This window comes from Dermacentor andersoni, chromosome 8, assembly GCF_023375885.2.
Source record: "Dermacentor andersoni chromosome 8, qqDerAnde1_hic_scaffold, whole genome shotgun sequence".
Taxonomy (NCBI): Eukaryota; Metazoa; Arthropoda; class Arachnida; order Ixodida; family Ixodidae; genus Dermacentor; species Dermacentor andersoni.
Window position 1 is genome coordinate 30,240,195 of NC_092821.1, and position 24,161 is coordinate 30,264,355.

The following is a 24,161-nucleotide window of genomic DNA, read 5'->3' on the forward strand; positions in this document are numbered from 1 at the left end:
ATTTGTGCTCGTGCAATTTTTCCACAGTAACGCTCAGTTGATGTTGGGCGATTTTCTCTGTGCATTCTTTCTGTGTCACCTCCTCAATACACGCAGTTATAACCATGTTCCATCAAGCCAGCAAGCAACTAGGCCATCTAAGTCTCTTAATTCTAGGTGCGGTTTTAGCACTGCCATGTGCAGTTTGAGTCTGCTGCCACATGCCATGTCAGAGTTGAAAATGAAACAGCTGCGCTTGAGTCCTGTGTCCATGCTGTTAAGCGCTTAGATCCTGTCGGCGCGAGTTGCAGGTACAGCTGTGCAGCCCAAAATCAAAGCTCGAGTAATAAAAACGAGCTTAGCCGTGGTTGTCGGTCGTTTCTTTTACACTTGCCATGCGGCACCTATCCCTATGCAGCCCTGAGGTACAGTAGAAAGCGTACTTGGTGAGCAATTTATGTTTTGGTTTTTTTTCGCTGCATGATTCCTAGTAAGGGCAAACTTCAGACCTGCATACCTACTGAGCCAATGGCTCTGGCATGTTGGTGCGAGTTTTTCCTGTGAAACATCTGGAGAGTGCTTCGATCTATTAGCGCTCTTGCATGCCATCTAATACAGCCAAAGTAAACGCAAGAACACTTGGTGCGCGTTCAGCGGTGGTTCCAATAAAATTTTATATCTCATCAGTTGTTAGTTTCCTACCTCCAAACTACGTCTTTACTTGCGCCACTGTTAACAAGGTATAGACTCGTCCCTCGAACTACTGACGTTGTCACGAAGGGCTCGCTTAATTCACGTTTTAGCAAAAAACCCCACGCAGCTTTAGGTGCACAATTTTAGAGTGCTTTTGCTGCCTCGCCTAGGTACGCACTAATGAGTTTATGCTTTCACGATAATTTATTCGCGTAATATATTTTTAGTCCAGCTATGCCTTAGCTTTTTCGCGTGGAAGGCGCTTAAGCTGTAGGACCGTCAAATATGCATTTTTGGGGGATACTACTATAGAAGTACTACTACAGGTAGTGCTATAGGACTTTCTATTCCTTAGCTGTGCGAATTTCTTGTTCAGATCGTGTGCATTGTAACTTTTACACTCTCAGATGAAAGCCATGTTACCTTGTGGTTACTGTGTGTGTTTGAATATGTGTCGCATCTAACGTTCATTAAATATCGAGCTTGAGCACGCGTTCGCTATTGTGTTATATGCAATTTTAATCTAGTGCAAGCAGTGTTATGAATTTAACTGCTTTCAGTCGCTTTATGAAACATTTGTCATAACAATGTGTGTTCTGTTTTACCGACTGTAACGACGTGTATCTCCGCTGATCTCGCCGACCTTGTATTTATGCCGACGTTGATTTTTATCTTCTCTGTTCAGGCTGCTTGCTTAATGGCATCGCCTAGGCTTTCTCTCACTTTTCACAGGCTTTAGGCCGCAGCGCCATGTCGTGATACGAGAGCATCCAAGAAAAATTATTTTCTCGCTAAAATCGCACAGCCTGCCCTAATGGGCAAATCCGGCGATTTTTCGATGTCTACTGATCTCAATAAAATTTTGGTATATTTTATATTCGGAACTACGATTACCTGTACCAAGCGATACGACTGCAAGATCACTTGGTTTTCTTTAAAGTGAATAGATTAGTTGCGTTCCCTGCTAATGCCCACGAATGTATCATTTCTTTTACCGGCCACCCTGTTCAAAAAATGTTCAAAAATGTAATGAACATTCAGCCATAATGTATTAGCAGGCACAAGCGTGCCAGAAATATCTATATAATTTTAGCACTATGCTAAGTTTCATTTAAGGATTTCAGAAAAAGTGATAACAAAAACGTGGCAGAACGGCCCGACCTCCCTGACCACTCTGACATAGAGGGGCAGCTATCTTGAAAATCACCTTTGAGAATATTTTCACTTTCCCAGGATTCTGTGACATTATCACTGGGCCAATGTGCCTGGCACGCGAATGTCATTGCTAATTACAAAAAATGTATCTTGCAATGACAACACATTCCCATTTATAACATAAGCAAGCAGGAACACCCATGAGCTAAGAATCCTATACAGATGTCACACTGTGATAGCAGGCAAATTTTTTGAAAAGAAGGGAATTACCTACTGCCTTCTATTGTTGAGCGGTAGACAAAAATAATATTCCATCCGCTGTTAGCCATTGTTGGTATGTACTATGCTTATTATGCCAGTAGCAAATTTCCCATGTGGAGCTTGAGATTCAGCAATCGTGATAATGGGTTAAAGTATCCATTCCATGGGGACAAATAATGTTTTATGATTGTTTTTGCAAATTATGTTGGATAACTGCCAATATGTGGTATTTGAAACACAGTCGCAGTGTCACTGTCAGATACAATGGGCACAGTATATTTGTGCTTTTTAAGTTATCGAAGCAATTAGTTTCTGATCTAATACGGGTATGTGCACTGATGTGTATCTTGAGCACAATGATGAGACTTCGCAATTGTAACTGAAAATTTAATTCAGTTTTAATTAAGAAGGATCCCTCTTAATACATAGCATGTGCAAAAAAGAAAACAACAATTATACTCCGGAATTACTCAGCTTCGAAAATTGTTTGCATAACTGCTCTATAGGTCAAGCAGAAGATTTGGCAAGAAATAAGGTGCCTGAAACTAGTAGCAACAAAGAAATTTCTTACTACTAGAGGTTGCGGAGAATTCATTTACCAGATTGTGACCCACTGTTTTTATGTGGTATTTCTCAGCGATCTCGTTGGTCCGTTGGTTGCCGGAGGTGAACAAAACAGATGAACAGTCTAAATCCGGTGCGCAGCCCCAGTCCCATGGGAGCATGGTCAAGTGGGACGAGCATGCCGGCCCCTTGCGTTAATTATGGTGCTCTCCTAGGCACATGTTGAAGCACCAGCCAATCTACTGCATGTACATTTGCCAAAATATACACATGATCACAGGAATAGGCTATACTACCCCTGACCGACACAAGGCAAATTTAGTGGTACCTTTAAAAAAAATTATATTATGGGGTGTTACGTGCCAATGCCACGATCTGATTATGAGGCACACCGTAGTAGGGGACTCCGGAAATTCGGACCACCTGGGGTTTTGTAACGTGCACCTAAATCTAATTACATGGGTGTTATCGCATTTCGCCCCCATCTAAATGCTGCCGCCGTGGCCAGGATTCGATCCCCCGACTTCGTACTTAGCAACCAAACACCATATCCACTAATCATCCATGGCGGGTTTAGTTGTATCTTTAATCAAGCCTTCCTTGTTAGGATGCGTATATATCCAGAGAAAAAGAAAGTATGCAGAATATGCAGGGCAGTGCGCAAGGGAATTGAGAAAGGCAAGCAGGCAAGAGCGGCTTGCTCGGTGAAAGATACCACCAAATTTGTCCAGTGTGTGTCATAAGGAGTGTACTTTATCCCTTTCACACGTGGTCAAGCATACATAGGGTAAACTGGCAGGTGCCTCATCATGTGCCTAAGAGATCACCATATTTCATTCAAAAGACCAATATGGTCGTCCAACTTGGCCGGACATTTCCACAACGGGGCTTCATGTTGTATTACCATCGTTCATCTGTTTTCATCTACCATAAAATATCTACCAGTGAAATCAGTGAGGCATACCACATATATTGCAAGACATGTGAGTGAGCCCCCATTTTTATGCAACAACAAAAAACGGTATCCTGTGTACATCACATGGGATCGAAATCAGTCTGTGCTTATTTACTACTGAAGTAAACGCAGCATAAAGAATACCGACCTTCATATTGATTTTCAAGAAATTCAACTCACCAAATGTGTATTTCCCAGTGGTTGTTATTACGAGAACGAGACAGAAATAAAGAAACTAAACATGTCAATGATAACCAATGGTGTGCAAACTACATGCTTAGACCTGCGACGTATTTAGCCCACTGTACTTTGAATTCTTACATGCACAGAAAACTGCGTGAGATTGTAGCACAAACAGAAGAAAAAAACGTAAATAAAAGACACAGCATAGGAAATAGTTTTAAAGAATAAAAACACAATAAAAAGTGTTAGATATGCTATGTACAAAGCAAAATATATAATTTAACTTGCAGCCAAGCCCCCTAATGCAAGGAAAAAAATACTAAACATATTTTACGGATGCTCACAGGGTCTTTCTATTTGTATCCCCTGATCTCATGATATAGTCTTTTGTTTATTCTATCTTTTCCATGTAAAAATGATTTCATAACATGTGTTTAAGTTGTCACGTACAATACGTACCCTGTTCTTCTTATGTAAAATTCTTATTGGACCCCAAACTAGCCATCAAGGCTATGGGTCTACACAGTATTGTGTACTGTGTGTGTGCAAACAACTAAATAAATAAATTAAAAAGGTTGGGTATAGTTTTGTACAGAACACGAAAATGTGGGCAAATGGCTATGCACACAAATAAGCAGCAAGTTCAATGAAGGTGCATAAATATTTATGCTCTTTAGTAACTTGCATTAAGTAATGCGTTGATAAACTTCACAATGAATGATACCAAGGCCACTTTTTGAAACATGTGCACTTCATACACACCTGACATGGCCATCCAAATCACACGCCATACTGCTGCAGCCATATATCCACGGGGTCTGCATTTCTAGGGGCTCCTCTATCTTGTGGTTTATGTTGTGGGTCATGGCCTCACCACTACAAAATGAGTTCTTTGTTAGCTTATAGCACTGGGACAATAATGCTGTCTTGTCGTGAACACATGCAAGCAGCACCTAAACAGTCACGAAAGCAATGTTTGAACTAATGTGGCAAGTGAAGAAAAGGTTGAAATAACCGAATGTTACGATAATAGGGACCTCTTCGTCAAAGTAAAATTTTCGACACGCCGCAGCAGCCTATTACAATGTAATCTTGTTTTTTTTTCATTAGTTGCCTCTGTCATGTTTAGTTAAGTCAAAGTTATGCCAATATATCTTGTCTTGAAAATAAAGCTCTGTTAGCAGCAAGCTGTGATTAGCTTACAATTTTTCCCTAGAACTGTTCGTTAACCAAAAACCTCGCAAGCAGAGATTGTGCACAATGTCGAAGCATTTATAAGCGAGAAAACGTCATTGAAGAAAGAATCGGCCGAGGCAGACGGGTCGTTACTATGCAATTTTAGCAGACAAGCGGGAGCTCACGCACAGGTGCACAAGGTGAACGCCATTTGCGAAACGTTTCTCAGCGGAAGGAAACGCTTATGAGGATTATCAATTCCGCATTGTGGCAATAGAGTTGAGTGACAAAATTCTGACAACCAGCGCGCAGCAAGCATCAGCACAGGTTTCACAGTCGTCGTTGGTGTCCCATTTCCTACGTTCGCAAGGCACTCTATGCACACACGAGAAGCAGGCACAACACGCATGAACGCACGTGTAGTTGGCGAGCACGACTGCTTACCGTTTTAACAGTACGATGAGGTCGAAAGGCGCTCTCCAAGTACCCAGTGTTGCGTCGACGATGTTAGTCGCAGCATACAAGCCGTTGCGTAGTGGATGAGCTGAGGCACGCTAATAATACGCATTATTTCTTTGCGACGTCCATCAAACTTTCCACGACAACCAGCAGAGACAAAGCGAACGCACTCCACGGCATGAAAATCGTTGGCCTACATTTAGCTGGCGCGCCACGCATACGGCGAGTTTACAGCGAGACGCAAACCATCTTCTGGCACTTTCGTACACGAGACGTACGTCTTATTTCAATACAGCAAACCTAAAAACACACGATCAAACAAACACATCGAAGCAGCTCGCAGTACCGATTGAAGACGGAGCAAGAACAACAAGCCTTATTTGACCTGTCGCGTGGGACCGGAGCCGACAGCGCCATTTGTATACTTGTGCGGCCGTTGGGGCCTCCGTGATGCCAGCAATAATAACCACTACTGCAGGTTCTGTGCCATATTGCGCCCAATTACATACATATGTCGCGAGACATATGCTGATATCGCGCGCTATAGTTTAGCGCAGAAATAAATGACAGGACGTATTCTTGCTTTTGAGTCCCTTATGCCGCATGCCGTCAGCATGGCCTTCAAGATTTGAAGGAGCTAGCCTGAGAAAGCTGTCGCTGGAGTTCGATTTGAACGATGTCAAGTTGGGTCACTGGCCTTAAACCTCTAAATGACGTTATGCGCAGCCGTTACCTTACTACCTGCGTCGTCACTTCCTTTCTCTATGAAGTAACTTCCTACTGTCGTTTAAATGTATCCCAGAAATTGTTGACACGATCTCGGAGGTACACGTGTGCAGTGTATGATATTTCCGTGCGCTTTGTAGTTGTGTCCGTCGCGTAGCAACAAATATACGATGGTATTTAATTTTGCTCATGAGTCTCAGGTTGCGCTTATGTGGTCCGTATCTTGCTTTCGCGGCGGTGCCTTTAACGTGCGCAGATCGCGCTCATGTCGTCCATGCCCTCTGTGTGCATTGTGCGACCCACCAAGATTCCCCGAAAAAGAATACTTTATCTACATGGCATCATCACGTAATCACGTCACGGGCACGTCATCTACATGGCGTGGCGGCGGGTCAAAAGTAAACGGCGATTCTTCAGCGCTTATATCGCCACTCAAATCACCGCTGTCTAGTTCGAAAGAGCCAGATAAGGTGCCTGTGTCGTCAGAAGACATCGTTAATTTGCGTTTTTTGGCGTTAGCACCACGTGCAGTACGTGTTTACCATGCGTTCTGCGAATTTTACATTGCGGTTTTCTAGGCTCGGACGTCGTCGATTCATTGTTGAAAACACCCGAAGCAGCCACCTGTTTCAGTTTCGGCCCGCCGTTAGTTTGCGTATTTAAAATTATTGACGAGTGTCTAAGCAAATGGAACCACCTAACCGGCGACACGACTGTCGAGGCCATTTGAGAATGATAACATCCTAATATGTTCATTATGCAAGAAAAGGCGAGGCGTGCAGACGGCATAAGAGAAGGAAAGTGGACAACACGAACACCGGAGCTTCTCTTGTCATGTGTCCTGTCTGCACGCCTCACCTTTTCTTGCATAATGAATCCTTACCAACTAGCGCAGCTTTCTCTCGTTCTAATCCTAATATGCTTAAAGAGAACTTGTTGGGCGAGTTGGTACATATTAGCGAACATTGTTTAACTATGCTAACAACCGCATCACAGAGACAGCATTGGACAAGGACGTGCGCAGAATTGCAACTAATGTTTATTCCACAACAACCACATATAAGTACACCCCCGATATACACCTATGCGCGTGCGCGAAATAAGAAAAGGTAAAGGAAAGAAAAACCTTGTATATGCAAAACGCGACCTACCTACGCTCGTCAATAAACCTCATCTCACTGTTGTGTAAATAAACTGAGGTGTCACTGACACAGTCTTGTCCCTTCTTTCTAATATGGTACGCCTCGAGTAGCTCTCTGGCTCGGCTATCTCGGCAGCGGCACAAAATCTTTACTTCCTTCATGATCGGCTTGCACGGGCACGCCAATCAGTGGATAGGCAGGTGCCCATTCGTTTTAGTTATAATAGACAATTCATACTCACGCAAGCGCACATGCACGCACCTTTCTGTTTGGCCTATGTAAACTTTGCCGCATGATAGAGGTATCTGATAGACTACTCCAACACTGCAATCGACGTGGAAAATGGCGTGTTTTGTTCCGCACCCTTGGATCCTATCTTTACTTCTTCCTATGCGCGAGCATAGCCCAGCGAGCTTGCCGGGAGCCGAGAACGCTATCTCAACTTCATACCGTTTCACAACCTTTTTTTTAAGTTGTGGGAAGTCTTGTGAGCATAAGGCACAACTTTACGTTTCTTATCCTTGCGCTCCGTTGCGTCTTCAGTAATATTGCTTTCCCTCTTTATCTTCTTAAGCACTGCCTGCACTACTGCTGAAATGACTGATTGCGGGAAACCTGCTTCTTCGAACCTAACAATCTGCCTGTCAAAGCTTTCCTGTATATTGCGTGTGCAGGACTTTCTCAAGACTGATATGATACACTGGGTGGCTATTGCCCGCTTTACCGTTTTCGAATGAGCCGAGTCGTAGGGCAAGAATTTCTTGGTTATATTTTCAGCACACATGGTCGTCACAGAAGCTTATAGCGCTGTCTAAAAACTTAGTATTATAATCCTTTGTTAGACGACATGAGGTTTATTGACGAGCGTAGGTAGGTCGCGTTTTGCATATACAAGGTTTTCTTTCCTTTATCTTTTCTTATTTTCGGCACGCGCAGTGGTGTATGTCGGGGGTGTACTTATATGTAGTCTTTGTGGAATAAACATTAGTTGCAAGTCTGCGCCCGTCCTTGTCCCATGCTGTCACTGTGGTCCGTTTGTTAGCGCAGTTAAACAATGTTCGCTAATATGTACCAACTCGCCCAACAAGTTCTCTTTAAGCATATTAGGATTAGAACGAGAGAAAGCTGCGCTAGTTGGTAAGGATTCATTATGCAAGAAAAGGTGTGGCGTGCAGACAGGACACATGACAAATCTCCGGTGTTCGTGTTGTCCACTTTCCTTCTCTTATGCCGTCTGCACGCCTCGCCTTTTCTTGCATAATGAACATATTAGGATGTTATCATTCTCAAATGGCCTCGACAGTCCTATCGCCGGTTAGGTGATTCAATTTGCTTAGACACTCGTCAATAATTTTAAATACGCAAACTAACGGTGGGCCGAAACTGAAACAGGTGGCTGCTTCGGGTGTTTTCAACAATGAATCGACGACGTCCGAGCCTAGAAAACCGCAATGTAAAATTCGCAGAACGCATGGTAAACACGTACTGCACGTGGTGCTAACGCCAAAAAACGCAAATTAACGATGTCTTCCGACGACACAGGCACCTTATCTGGCTCTTTCGAACTAGACAGCGGTGATTTGAGTGACGATATAAGCGCTGAAGAATCGCCGTTAACTTTTGACCCGCCGCCACGCCATGTAGATGACGTGCCCGTGACGTGATTACGTGATGACGCCATGTAGATAAAGTATTCTTTTTCGGGGAATCTTGGTGGGTCGCACAATGCACACAGAGGGCATGGACGACATGAGCGCGATCTGCGCACGTTAAAGGCACCGCCGCGAAAGCAAGATACGGACCACATAAGCGCAACCTGATACTCATGAGCAAAATTATATACCATCGTATATTTGTTGCTATGCGACGGACACAATTACAAAGCGCACGGAAATATCATACACTGCACACGTGTACCTCCGAGATCGTGTCAACAATTTCTGGGATACATTTAAACGACAGTAGGAAGTTACTTCATTGAGAAGGAAGTGGCGACGCAGGTAGTAAGGTAACGGCTGCGCATAACGTCATTTAGAGGTTTAAGGCCAGTGACCGAACTTGAAATCGTTCAAATCGAACTCCAGCGACAGCTTTCTCAGGCTAGCTTCTTTAAATATTGAAGGCCATGCTGACGGCATGCGGCATAAGGGATTCAAAAGCAAGAATACGTCCTGTAATTTATTGCTGCGCTAAACTATAGCGCACGATATCAGCATATCAATGCTTCTTTTTGTCTCGCAACATATGTATGTAATTGGGCACAATATGGCACAAAACCTGCAGTAGTGGTTATTATTGCAGGCAACATACATACGAATTCAACATACGATTGTCAACATACAATCGCTTGTCGCCATTTAGAATTGAGCCAGAAGGAGCGTCCGCTACTGGCACTGAGTACTCACTTCACAAATATTTGTCAAACAGATGCACTTTATTATTTATTGTCATACAGACGACTACTTCTGGGCTATTTGGTTCATGCATTATTATGGTGGTATTAGAAAGACCTGACGAGGTAATAAAGGGCCTCACTCGTTTCTAAGCTTATATAGATAAGGCAGATCACTTCTTCAAGGAGGGTGCCCGGGTCTGAATTTGGTCGACCATTTGGCACATTATTTTAAAAGCCAAAGTCGATCCGTATAAACGCAGTGCTTGTCGCATTTTCCTGGACGTTTTTCTATATTATTTGGCGTCTTTTGCGCAATACCATATTTATGCTATGCAATCAAGGCGCTGTGAACGAAAAAGGCGGGTTTCACGCGTCGACCTTGTAAACACGGTCAAAGCGCTTGAGGAAGCATACAAATGTTTTGCAAATGCCGCTACGGCGTCGGCCTTCTGCTGAGGCTTGCTGTGTTGCGACGGCACTTACCGAAGCACTTAGGGGTGATACGGTGATAGCTCAGACTTATTATCAATCTTTTATGCACTGCGCAGGAGGGACACCGCGCCATGGCCAGTGAAAGCTTGCCAGCCATGTTTCAATTTATCGACGGCGAGCGCTACATCTTCTTTCGTGATCCAGACAAGGTGCGAGAGGCGCTCCAGTTCCAGCCGCGGGCCGGAGACATCGTGGAGGTTGTGTACCCAAAGTGCGGCATGCAGATGATGCAGCAGATGATACAGCTCATAGTACACGACGGGCATTGCGCCAAAGACCTGCGCGAGTTCGGTTCGAGGGCGCCCTTTCTGGAGGACTGCGGTGGAAACTGGCCAGGAGAGAAGTCTTGTACCCGGCTCTTTCGAACGCACATCCGCATGGGTAGGATAGCCGTCAGCACCGATGCCAAGTACGTGTACGTCGCACGCAACCCGTGGGACGCTTGCTACTCGCAGTACGTCATGAACCAGAAAATGCCGCTTCGCCCAATGCGAGAAACATTCGACGAGTTTCTGGATATGTTTCTCGAAGGCTCCCTTACAAATGGCTGCTACTTCCAGCACGTTCTCTCTGGCTACACGAGAAGAAGGGAGCCTAACGTCTTCTTCACGACTTACGAAAGCATGATGCGCGACACTGCAGCGACTCTGCTAGATTTGGCTGACTTTCTTGGAGAGATGTACGCCGAAAGGTGCGTTCAGGGGTGTTGCTTTTTTCCCTGAAGTGAAATTATCCCTATTTGTGGTCAAGTTGTACAACTGGATCAGTTTCGAACTTCTACTTAGCAGTAATGTGTACCTAACTTTCTAATGCCCGAAAGCAAGGTGGCATTATTTTGTATATTGTGCGTCTTTGTTTCTGACACAATTAAGCCAAGACTCGAGGTGCGTCTGCACTGTTGCCGGTGCCACAGTGAAGTATTGAAGTAGGCACGAGCTACGTTTGGCTGTAACAACTAGTTTGCCTAGTGAATGCCGACTCACGCTGTGCTCACTGTGCTCTCCAGAAGCCAGGGTAGCGCGTTCTCACTGGGGCTGCCTGAATGAGCATGGCGCGTGCGCACATTAGCGCTTATACTCATGAACTATGTGCGTATACCAGACCGTGATGCATACTGGTTTGAGCGGAACAGATAGCAAATGTTAAGCTAAATGTGTCTAATACTTTCAATAGGAGATGGCAAACGCCGACGTTTTTCTTTCGTTATAACCTCGTGCACCAACGATGTGCGACGCCTGTAACCCCGCTGCCGGTGTAGACCTAAGCGCAGCACATTTCATGCAGAGCATGGAAAGGCCCACAGCGCAATATTAGACTTTGTTGTCGCTTTCAGTCATTTGTCCTCAGGTAAAAATGCCAATTTTACGACGATCACCTACTTGAGCGGCTGCTAGAGGTACAAGGCACTTGAAGTTTGGCCGACATATGAAACTTTGTACTTAGGAACGCTCTAATAAAAGCGAATAGGTTGTCCATATCGAACATGGGATCGCTATATTAGTACGAAAGAAGCTCTCATTGCAAGATACATTATTCATAAAGACGCTAACCTTTAGGTTTGCTTTTTTAAATTAACAATTGTTTTATTTGCTTACTTATAATGCCACTGCATCACGTCCTCGCTTACACTTCTGCAATTCAATTTTGCTCCTCCATAGATTGCGGAAGGACAACGGGCTTCTCGCCACGATTGTACGGCATAGTACACCTGCGTTCCTGCGAAGTATTCTTGAGATAGAAACTCGTGAAATGGTTTCCATGATGTTCCGCAGCCCAGCGCTTGCGTCCTCTGGGCTAACGGAAAGAGACGTTGGCGATGGAACTTTCAGCCTGGTGTGCCGGCCTGAAGTTGGTGCCTGGAAAGAAGTTTTCACGCAAAAGCAACTGCGAAGAACCGTTTCAAAAATCGAGGAATCTGTCGGAAAGCATTTCGTACCTGATCTGTGGAATAAGGAATGGCACGAAGTTCTGCAAGCAGCCTTGTAAATGCTCAATAAAGTGTTTGCTTAGTGTTTGTAGCATATGCTCACAGCAATGCGTTATACGTACATCTGTAATACCTATCCTTTGTGCGTTCGAAAATAAAGAAGATGATGTCCTGTAGTGCATCGGCTACGGCCATGGATGCTGGCTCCTTGAATTGCTGTCACAGATGATGAACGGTCCTGCGTTTCACTCAGAGTCTGGATGTCAACCCTTTCGTTTCGCTTCATTTGCTACCGAAACCTGAGAAGTCATGGCCTCAGATGTGCAGTGCTTTAACTTATCTTTTGGAGAAACACGACGCACAGTGATCATTTGTTACCGCCTTTTCATGACCCGGTGAATAGAGCACAACAGTGACCACACCGGCTACATGGTGTGTGCATGTGACCAACCTGGTCTCATCAGCTAACAAATCACTTGGGTTCTTACGACGTCGCTTAAAGAATGCTCCAAAGCATGTGAAACTATTACCTTATAAGACACTTACATGACCCAAACTAGAATACGCATCAGCCAATTGAAGTCCTCGCAAGTATTTCCTCATCAGCGCACTTGGAGATTTTTAGAATCGTGTCATCCGTTGATTCACTCCGCTTTTTCATACGATATCAGCGTAACTTCGTTAAAAGTACAATTTGGCATACAAACCCTTTCCCATCGCCGTTTAATTGTCAGCTTATCTTTATTTCATAAATTTTGCCGCAGCGTACTTAATCGTGCGCCATATATCTTGCCACCATCACGCGTGTCCAGCACGTCCACACGCGTACTTCTCACTTATCCGTCTTCTTTTCCCCAGAACAGCCAAAGCCTGGAACGGCCTTGCGCAGAGCTTCGTTTCTAGGCCCAGCCTTCATAGAAGCACTTGCCTCGCGTTACGCCTAATAATATTGTTCATGTTATATTCTTTGTATTTCATATTGTTTTCGACCCACCCCTTATGTAACACCTCCCACTGGGGTCTTTAAGGAAATAAAGCGAAAGGGAAAGTGAAAGTGACAAGCGTTTTCTAGGCTCTGGAAAGTGTGCCATGATCGGCTGGCATCAGATATCTCAAGGCGAAATGCCTAAGAACAACGAGCTTACTAAAAAGATAGGGGAACACTTAACCTGAGCCGTTAAGGGTACGACGCGATAGCTTAATTGTTCCTTTCAGTGGTTTTTATTCTTACACAGTCACTACGTAACACAGTCATTGCGATGCGAGACTTCGCCTCTGGGGGCGAGAGAGAGAGAGAGAGAAGGGAGGAAGGAAAAGCCGGGAGATTAACCAGACTGAACCCAGTTTTCTACCCTACACGTGAGGAGGGGGAAGGTGGAGTGAAGGAGGGAGAGAGAGAGGAAAACATGAGTCTACATCGCACTTTCACATGCACTAAGTTAGTTACAGGATGTCTTTATCGAGTGTAGACGCAGCAAGAGAGCTTCGCAGTCTCGCTCGCACCTTCATGTTCAGTTACTGGCAAGCACCACAGAACTCTAACTGTCGCGTATACAGCCTCAACCCATAACTGAAATTGAAATTACCAGCAAACCTTTCACGACGTGACGCAACTCTGCTGTGTCGGCTGTGGGTAGGAGTAGCATTCACTAATTCCTACAGCTATCGTATGGGTATGGCGGATTCACTGATGTGCGCTAAGTGCAAATGTGAGGAGATTTAGTCATCTTCTGTGCCATTGTTCTCGCTTTTATAACCAACCTCTGACTCTCCAGTGTGCCTTAAATAGAGTGAACGATAGGCCATTCACAGAAGCAAATATCTTGGGAGCCTGGCCTCACAGTTCATTAGCCCAGAAAACCATTCGAACACTTCTTCACTAGCTGAAGGCATCAGGCTTGAGTGCCAGACTGTAGACTTTGCTTCTGGCGTTTTGCCACAGCTTCCCGCGCACGCAATTCGACGTCTGCGCGTCGCCCACAACGCTGGCGTTCTGTGCGATCAGCATTTGTTTGCGCCATCTCCGCATCTGTCTTCCGCGGTGTCTCTGGCCGCCGAGCCGGTGGTTTCACACGCTTTACAAGACGGCCCAGCATGAGGTACCGACGACGGCCCACCACACGATGCCAAAGACGAACCGGGCACATTATCCTCCGAAATCAATAAAGTTTTGTTGTGGCTTTATAGTCATTAATTTTCGAACAAGGTAGGAGGCAAACAATGAACAGAATTCGTCTCATTTTTTTCTTATATTAGTTTTGAACTAACAGCACTCCTGTAGTTATACACGAGGTAGTACAACACTGAGTTGTGTTTGTTTAGATGATTGATCTGTAATTTCCGATGACGGGTGCACTTGATATAACACGACAAGAGCCTTGGCATGCATTTTATTAACCTGACACAGCAAAGTGTTCTGTTCGTGCCATGCTATGCGCTTAAAGCAGTACTGACATTATATTTTTGACTGATTTGTTTGCGTTAAATGCAGGTCCTAGATCACTATGCGCCAGGAAAAATTCTATACGCTTGTTGGAATCTACGTGAAACAAAGAATTAGTGAAGCAGTGAATTCAATTCTGTGCAATTCATGGCCTCGTGTACAATTGTGATTAGTTCCATTTTATGCGGCATGAAACTTCATGCAATATTTATGGTTACCCATCAGGAAGGCCACAACTTTGATACCATGAGACATATATGTTTATGATGCACACTCCTCAAAAATCGTTCCAAAAACTAACTCACCGAGTCAGTCGGAGGCAGAGTGTGAGAGGTGTACGCAACGGTGTGAGGAGCACGTAGGACATGCACGGCGCTTCCTGAGGGAAAAATACTGAAGTCAAAAGTATGCACAGAAAAATATAGGACATAGACTTCGCTGCTACAGTTAAGGGTTCTATAGCTCTTGTGCCATAGTGGCACATATTCATTCTAGAGGATTGACAAAGAACAGGCAACACGCAGTGGCAGAACCCAAATTGAAACATAAATAAATAAATAAGTAAGTAAATAAATAAATAAATAAATAAAAACAAATAATAAGTATTAAGCAAATCAAGCGCCAGTGCATTAGCAGGTCGGCGTGCTTTGGAGATACCTGTGAGCTGACATTATCTGTTCACGTTTTGGGTAGAAACTTATTGATTTGTTTTTGGTTACTCCGCATCGAGGTGTGGTAATGCACAATGTGTCAGTCACCGCACAAAAGTTATATCGGCCATTTGGCTGGCACTAGCATTCAGCGCACACGTAAGCTTCCACAAACTTATCCGCCGAGATACCAGGCACATGGTTATGTGACATAGTATAGAAATCATCATCATAAACACGTGACGACCATGTGAAAGAACTAGTTGGTGACTGAACGAGCAAATTGCACGTGTGTTTGTCACGTAATGGTTATAGTATCGGCCTGAGGGTCCAAGGGTCCGAGATTCGAACGCTACCGCCGGTCACGCATGAGGAAGAATCTACTTGACGTGAACCCCACTTGCGACTGACCCAGCAGAACCCATGGTATGGTACCCCGCAGGGGTGTCTGCGTCAGCAGGCGTTTGGTGTGTTGCGACACCACGGACCCGAGCACACGAGGGTTGGACCCTCCCGCGTGTAGCCGTGCGCGGCTTAGCCGTGTCTGGGGAAAAGGGGATCCTGGGGGTTGAGCCGAAGCTGGGTGTTTGGACCTTTAAGGCCCCCCGGCGGAGGCAACACACCTCTTCGGCCTCGGCTTCACATAGACGGCACCCCCGGACTGACCCACCCGGGGGAAATCGGTAGTTGCCTTTTCCTGTCTCTCTCTCCCTCCAACCTTCGTCTTTCTCTCACTTTCAATCTTTCCTGTCCTCTCTTTATTTTCGTGTTACTTCCGACTTCGTAGGCAGCGAGGGTTAACCTTGTGCACTATATCCACTCTTGGGTATATGTATTCGGTTATAGCGGGGTTGTACCGCTGGCGTGCGCAGAACTGAATATTTCCGTCCTGTGTCGTCCCCTGGTTGGGCTCCATGGTGGGCGGCGGCCAACCCTGCCGAAAACACCATACTCCTAGTGGCCACTTCTTTTCCTCGACTACCTGATCGCCCTCACAAACGAGGGCGCACCGAAGATATTTTCCAATTTCTTGGAAACAAATCGCAAAACTTCCCCCGATTCCATGTAATTCATTCAAGCAAACCTGAAAAGACCATGAGAAGGATTTCTCCTTTCCTGGTATCTAAGTATCTCACTGAAACTCTTGGTACAGGCTATAAAGCATCCAAAATGGCTAGCGGCGATCTCATTTTGGAACTCCGCGATCCAAAACAGTTTGAAAATCTTCCTAAATTTGAGTCATTGGGGAAATCCCAGTAACAGTAACCCCACACCGAACTATGAACACCAGCCGTGGTGTTGTTTCTGACGATGATCTGATGGAGCTCACAGAAGCCGAACTGTTGGAAGGCTGGAGTGAGCAAAACGTGATCAATGTTAAAAGAATCATGCTAAGGCACGACGGGAAGGAGATAAAAACCAAGCACCTTGTACTGACTTTCTCCTCAAGCATTCTGCCTGAGACACTCGAGGCCGGCTATGTAATGTTACGGGTCAGGCCGTATGTTCCAAATCCTCTCCGCTGCTTCAAATACCAGCGTTTCGGTCACAGTTCCCAGAACTGCAGAGGCCGGCAGACACGTGCAAAATGTAGTTCCCGTGATCATACCTCTGAAACATGCGAAAACGCTCCACACTGCGTGAACTGTGATGGCGAGCATGCCGCATACTCGCGGTCATGCCCGTCTTGGAAGAAAGAAAAAGAAATAGTCACAATCAAAGTAAAGGAAAACATATCATACAAAGAGGCACGCAGGCGGGTTTCATACCTTCCTAAGACCACCTTTGCCGAAGTGGCGCGTCAGGGGGCAGCGTCACAACGGCCTCCGGCGGCTGTTCGACCCACAAGCAGTGACTAGGCAGTTACGCCATCTGCCCCCGCGACGGTTGCAGCTAGCGCTGCTCCGTCAACCCAGCAGAAGGGACCATCCAGCCCGAAGGTGGGCGCAGCCGAGGCTGCTCCAACATCCCCGGCCCCTTCCAGCACTGGCAACAGCCGGCGCAGCCAAATCCCTCAGGGAGCCCCATCGACCTCCGGGCTGGTGGGCGCAAGGGTCTTGCCTTCCGAGGCAGGACTCACTCGGAAAACTTCTCGCTCTCAAGAGCACGTGTCCGGTGCCTCGCTAGAGGCAATGGACACTACACCTGTCCTGAAGGCGCACCAAACGCCTAAGGAGCGGCGGGGCTCCCTCGAACGCTTCAAAAAGGGCAAAACCCCGATTACAGGGCCTCGAAAGAGCTCTGTAATCAAAGGCATAACTTCCGTTTCCATACACACAGCACCAAATTGTCTTCATTATGGACACGCTAATTATGCAGGGGAACGTCAGAGGTCTCCTTAGAAACCTTGATGATGTTCAAGAACTTCTCTACGAACTCACTCCAAAAGTTCTGTGTGTACAGGAAACCCATCTTAAATCTAAACACACTAACTTTCTTCGTCATTATGTTATTTTTCGTAAAGATCGTGATGATGCCATCGCATCATCTGGCGGCGTAGCCATTATACTCGATAAAGGTATAGCGTGTCAACATCTACAACTACAAACGCCCCTAGAGGCAGTGGCCGTTCGAGCCATACTTCTAAACAAACTTATTACCGTCTGCTCTCTGTATATACCCCCGCACTATCATCTCCATAAACATGAATTCCATGCATTAATAGACCAATTACCGCAACCCTATTTGGTTCTAGGAGATTTTAATGCACACAGCAACCTATGGGGTGACTCTCATTGCGATGTGCGAGGTCGACTGATTGAACAGTTTCTCTTTTCATCTGGTGCATGCCTTTTGAATAGTAAGGCACCTACATATTATAATACTGCACATAAGACCTATTCCTCTATAGACCTCAGTATTGCATCTCCCACCCTTTTACCTGATCTTAAATGGAACGTTATTAGAAATCCATACGGGAGCGACCATTTCCCTATAGTACTGTCTACACCGAAGACGAATGAATGTCCCCCACAGTTTCCTCGGTGGAAAACTGATTCAGCCGACTGGGAACAGTTGCGAAAAATTACTCTCATATCGTGGGTTGACGTTTCTGCTCTAAGCCTGGAAGCTGCGGTTGAATACTTCACCTTTTTTTCTGATTGATGCCACGACCAAATGTACCCCAGAAACAAAGGGGTCACCTAACAAGCGCCGTGTTCCATGGTGGAACGAGGAATGTCGTAACGCGCGTAAAAAGCAGAACAAAGCATGGGGGCTGCTCCGCGATTCTCCGACTGCAGAAAACCTTGTTAATTTCAAGCATGTCAAATCACAGGGAAGGAGAACGCGCAGACAAGCTAGAAGAGAGAGCTGGCAGAAATATATATCAGGAATTAACTCTTACACGGATGAGACGAAGGTCTGGAATAGAGTGCACAGAATAAAAGGCCAACAACCTTACTCGCTACCCTTAGTAAGTACACAGGGAGATAGTATGGAAGACCAGGCGAACTATCTAGGCGCACATTTTGAACGCATATCCAGTTCGTCACACTATTCTGACACATTTCAAAGACATAAAATACGAATAGAACGGCAGCCATTAGTACAAAAAAGTGCAAAATGTGAGGCATACAATAGACCATTTGGTATAGCAGAGCTTCAAGCAGCACTAAACGGCTGCAACAAATCTGCCCCAGGCTCTGACCGCATAATATATGAAATGTTAAAGCACCTGCCATCTGAAACACAAAGAACCCTTCTTTTTCTTTACAATGGTATATGGTCTTCCGGCCAGATTCCCTCTGTCTGGAAAGAGGCCATTATAATTCCCATTTTGAAACAGGGTAAGGATCCTTCCTTGGCAAACAGTTATAGACCGATAGCGTTGACAAGCTGCCTATGCAAACTCTTTGAAAAGATGGTGAACAAACGCTTGCTCCACTATCTTGAAACCAACAAAATATTAGACCCATACCAATGCGGTTTCAGGGAAGGCAGGTCGACGACAGACCAGCTGGTCCGAATGGAAATGTACATTCGTGAAGCCTTTATCCACAAACAGTTTGTCGTATTTGTATTCCTAGATATGGAAAAGGCATATGACACTACGTGGCGCTTCGGGATCCTTCGGGATCTTTCTGGAATGGGTATACGCGGCAACTTGCTGACCATTATTGAGAGCTACTTGTCTGACAGAACATTTCGCGTTAGAATTGGCAATGTGCAGTCTCGATCATTCTCACAGGAGACAGGTGTACCGCAGGGTGGAGTGCTGAGCTGTACACTCTTTATTGTGAAAATGAACTCCTTGCATACCATCATACCTCGCACACTCTTTCACTCGGTTTATGTGGACGATGTACAGATAGCTTTTAGGTCGTGCAATCTCAGCATCTGTGAGAGACAGCTACAACTTGGCCTGAACAAACTCTCAAAGTGGTCAGAAGAAAATGGTTTTAAATTTAACCCTCAAAAAAGCACATGTGTTCTCTTCACAAACAAGAGAGGCATGTCACCGGAACCCGCCATTGACCTTAACGGACAACGACTATCGCTCAGTCTTGAACATAAATTCTTAGGTATTATTTTGGACACAAAACTTAATTTCATTCCCCACTTGAAATATCTTAAAGCTAAGTGCCTGAAGACTATGAACCTGCTGAAGCTGCTTTCTCAAACAAACTGGGGCAGTGACAGTAGGTGTCTGCTTAGCCTGTATAAAAGCCTTGTACGATCACGCCTCGACTACGGAGCCGTGGTGTACCAATCCGCATCGGACAGTGCTCTGAAAATTCTCGACCCGGTCGACAATCTAGGTATAGGGCTGGCAACAGGCGCATTTAGGACAAGCCCTGTGGAAAGTCTGTATGTTGAAGAGAACGAATGGTCCCTACACCTACGCAGAACATATCTAAACTTTTGCTACTTTTTAAAATGCAAATCGAATGACGAACATCCGTGTTACTCAACTGTACTTGACTTATCTTCTGCAAGACTTTACCGTAACCGCCCATCCGTTCGAGCTCCTCTGTCTGTGCGCTTAGAACAGCTGGCTAATGAAACCGGTATTCAACATCAAGAAACAGTCCTAATGACTCCTACTAACCTTGCACCACCTTGGAAATGGCAGTCTATCCAGTGTGATATGTCTTTCGTCGCAATAACAAAACATGCGCCTGAGGTGCATATACATTCACACTTCCTCGAACTCCAGGCGAAGTACTCCTGCGCAGAGTTTTATACAGACGCTTCAAAGTCTACTCATGGTGCAGCTTATGCAGCGCTCGGACCTTCATTTTCAACGTCCGGTGCATTAAATCCAAACACCAGCATTTTCACAGCGGAGGCATGCGCGATCCTCTCTGCTGTGAAACATACAAAACAAACAGGTATAACAAAGGCTGTCATATTCACAGACTCATTAAGCGTTGTTAGTTGCATATCAAGTCTACGAAAACACAAAAACCCAATCCTTAATGAAGTGTATAACCTTCTATGTTCAGCATACATGTCTAACCAAATGATTGTTCTTTGTTGGGTGCCTGGCCATAGAGGCCTAGAGGGCAACGTAGCTGCTGACGAAAGGGCTACATCCGTACCTTTTTCTGATGAAAACATTAGTATACCTGTACCCTACACAGACCTTAAGCCATTTTTAGAGCATAAACTACGGAAATATTGGCAACGGCAATGGGACACTCAGGTATCCAACAAACTGCACCTAATCAAACCGAAAATAGGAAACTGGATCTCTGAGAAAACAACGAGACAACAGGAAGTACTGCTCTGTAGGTTAAGAATTGGGCACACCTATAGCACTCACTCGTATATTCTAACTGGAACTAACCCTCCGACATGCACTAGGTGTGGAAGTAGACTTACAGTCCTTCATGTTCTCGTTCAGTGCCCATTATTAGAAATAGAGAGAAAGAAGTTCTTCCCTTCCTTATACAGTCATAATATACCTCTGCACCCAGTCTTCTTTTTAGGCAATGACCCTCTATTTAATTTTAAATCAGTGGTCAAGTTCTTAGAAGAAACTTATACCATAGAAATCATTTGGCCAGGCTATTTGTAGCACAGCCTCTGCTTAGAGGCTGTAGCTGCAATGAAATCACTTACACAGCACATGCCTCGCAGCCCTTGCACTGAAGGGCTCTGCAGAGGCACTGGTGCTGCTATAAATTACCATGTTTTAGTATCTTAGCGTTCTTAACGTACTTTAATAATAAAGAGTGGGCACGGTGGAGCGGCAGCCATGGAGTCGCTCAAAATCCCGATCTTGCTTTTTGTGCAGTTTATCGCTCGGTCTGGCACGTGGCTACAACCTTCGGATCCAGCGATCACCGGCTGTCCATCACCAGCGTTGCTGACGGTCCCGATCTTCAATAATGCGTCCTCATGTCATCAGTTCTGCTTTACCGGGCACATTCCTTCCATGGTCAGCGGGTCGACAACACTGCTGGCGACTGCAGCGACGCAGGAGGATATAAGAGCACTGGAAATCCTACGCCCCTTCAGTGGGCACGGTGGAGCGGCAGCCATGCAGTCGCTCAAAATCCCGATCTTGCTTTTTGTGCAGTTTATCGCTCGGTCTGGCACGTGGCTACAACCTTCGGATCCAGCGATCACCGGCTGTCCATCACCAGCGTTGCTGACGGTCCCGATCTTCAATAATGCGTCCTCATGTCATCAGTTCTGCTTTACCGGGCACATTCCTTCCATGGTCAGCGGGTCGACAACACTGCTGGCGACTGCAGCGACGCAGGAGGATATAAGAGCACTGGAAATCCTACGCCCCTTCAGTGGGCACGGTGGAGCGGCAGCCATGCAGTCGCTCAAAATCCCGATCTTGCTTTTTGTGCAGGTTAGTAAACCCCCCTCTCTCTATTGTAAGCGGACTAGCAACGTCTGCCTGCTGCTCCTACCGTGCCCAAGTGTGCTCTTTCAGTGCTTGTGCGAATGCGTATTTGTTACGAAGCTCTTAATGTGTTGCGGTGACGTTGAACTCAACCCTGGTCCTACTAACAAAGAAATACTTGATGCTATCACTAAACTTTCTGAAAACGTTGACCACCGTCACGTTGAGCTCAAGGCAGCTCTCGACGACTTAAAGACAAAGCAGGAGGTCTTAGTACAGACCGTCGCTAATCTATCAGTAAGATTATGCGCGGTTGAATCCTTTGTCGAATCATTCGACGGTTCTGCAGCTCTTAATGATGCACCACGTCTAATCACCGAAGCTGTCAGAATGGAAGGCCAGGCACTCAATTCTCGACTGGACGATCTTGAAGACAGGTCGAGACGAGATAACCTATTGTTCTTTGGAATACCGGACTGCCCGACTGAGACATGGGCTCAGTCAGAAGGCCTTGTTCAAGACGTTTTGTCTCGTCACCTTAAAATACAAATTTCCGACTCTGAAGTTTCCCGAGCACACAGATTAGGATCCTACACAGATAAAAAGACTCGGCCAATTATCATCAAGTTTTCGTCGTCTAAAGTCAGGGATGCAGTCTGGGCGCAGAAATACAAGCTCAAGGGGACTGGTGTATCAGCTAGCGAAGATTATTGCAGAGCTACGCGAAACTCAAGGAGGAAACTAACAGAATTTGCAAAGGTAGCCGGGAAGACGTACTCTCTTCGCATGAATAAACTAATCATGGACAAAAAAACGTACGTGTACTGCTCAGTAAGTAACAGCGTACGCGAAATCGCTTCAGCACGATCAGTGGATACGCAAGATGGCGCTGGTACTGTAACTGCACGTGCTGGCACGTCCAGTGCATCATAGCTATGCCCGCCCAGATCCTGCGCAAAAGACGCCTCTATTTTTCTTTCCAATATACGGAGTATTCTGAATAAACGCGTGGAATTGTCTTCCGCTATTGATTCCTGCTCTGCTGACATTGTTGGTCTAACGGAGACTTGGCTTTCTGCAAAAGTTAAAAATGAAGAAATTTTGGACTGTGAAAAGTGCTACAAATTTTACCGATGTGATCGTGATTACCGGTCTGGTGGTGGTGTTCTGCTGGCGGTTACCGATAGTCTTGCTTCCCATGTTATTCCAATTGTATCCTCGCTTGAGCTTGTGTGTGCGCGCGTGCTCATTGATTCTCGCGAAATAATTTTTTGTGTCTGTTATCGGCCACCAACTGCATCATTATCGTTCTGTAATGAACTGCACGATGTTGTCAATCAGCTGTTCGTCCGATACCCAAAATCGCCCCTCTTCTTACTTGGCGACTTCAATTTTCCTGACATCAGATGGGAACGAGACTCGGTTTCCTTAAAACACAACTCAGCTGAAAGCAAAGAATTTTTAACTTTTTGTCACGACTTCAACTTAACTCAGCTCGTTCACTTTCCCACTCGCATAACTTCCACTTCCGCTAATATTCTAGACTTAATACTTACCACTACACCCGACCTAGCTACCGCCTTAACTCATTCACCGGGAATTAGCGATCACTCGATAATTCACTTCACTCTACGGGCAAAGATTTCTAAGAAGAAAAAAACTAGGGTCATCCAAGACTACGGCAAAGCAGACGTAACTGGAATGAATGGGGAATTTCAGGTCTTTGCTGATCGGTTTTTCGCCGGTTTTGAGCAGCGATCGGTTGAGGATAACTGGTTGCTTTATAAAAACAAACTCTTGTCTCTTATTGATCGTTTTGTACCTAAAAGGAAAGTTTCATCATGTACTCGCTCACCATGGTTCAATAACATGTTAAAGCGCATGCGCAACAAAAAGAAGCGGATATTTCGACGCGCAAAATTCACAGCCAGAATAGACCACTGGTCTTGCTATCAAAAATTTAACAGAGAATTCTGTACTGCGCTCTCAAAAGCCAAGAAGGAATTCTTTGATAAAACTCTTCCTTTGCTACTTCGTTCTAATCCCCGTAAATTTTGGAGCATTATTAACGGTACTAAAACGACACACATTCAGTTAATCCAATCTGATGTCCCAGTAATTCAAAGCGAATGCTGCAATGTTCTGAACAATGTGTT

At 45.3% G+C, this 24,161-nt stretch overlaps 1 protein-coding gene across 1 annotated transcript; it reads left to right on the forward strand.

Moving 5' to 3' along the window:
* Nucleotides 1–10,139: 10,139 nt before the first annotated feature.
* LOC126526200 (sulfotransferase ssu-1-like) lies at nucleotides 10,140–12,274 on the forward strand. The gene is made up of 2 exons (XM_050174141.2): nucleotides 10,140–10,871; nucleotides 11,839–12,274. The coding sequence occupies exons 1-2, from the start codon at nucleotides 10,252–10,254 to the stop codon at nucleotides 12,164–12,166; spliced, it is 948 nt and encodes a 315-aa protein (XP_050030098.1). The 5' UTR covers nucleotides 10,140–10,251; the 3' UTR covers nucleotides 12,167–12,274.
* Nucleotides 12,275–24,161: the final 11,887 nt, after the last annotated feature.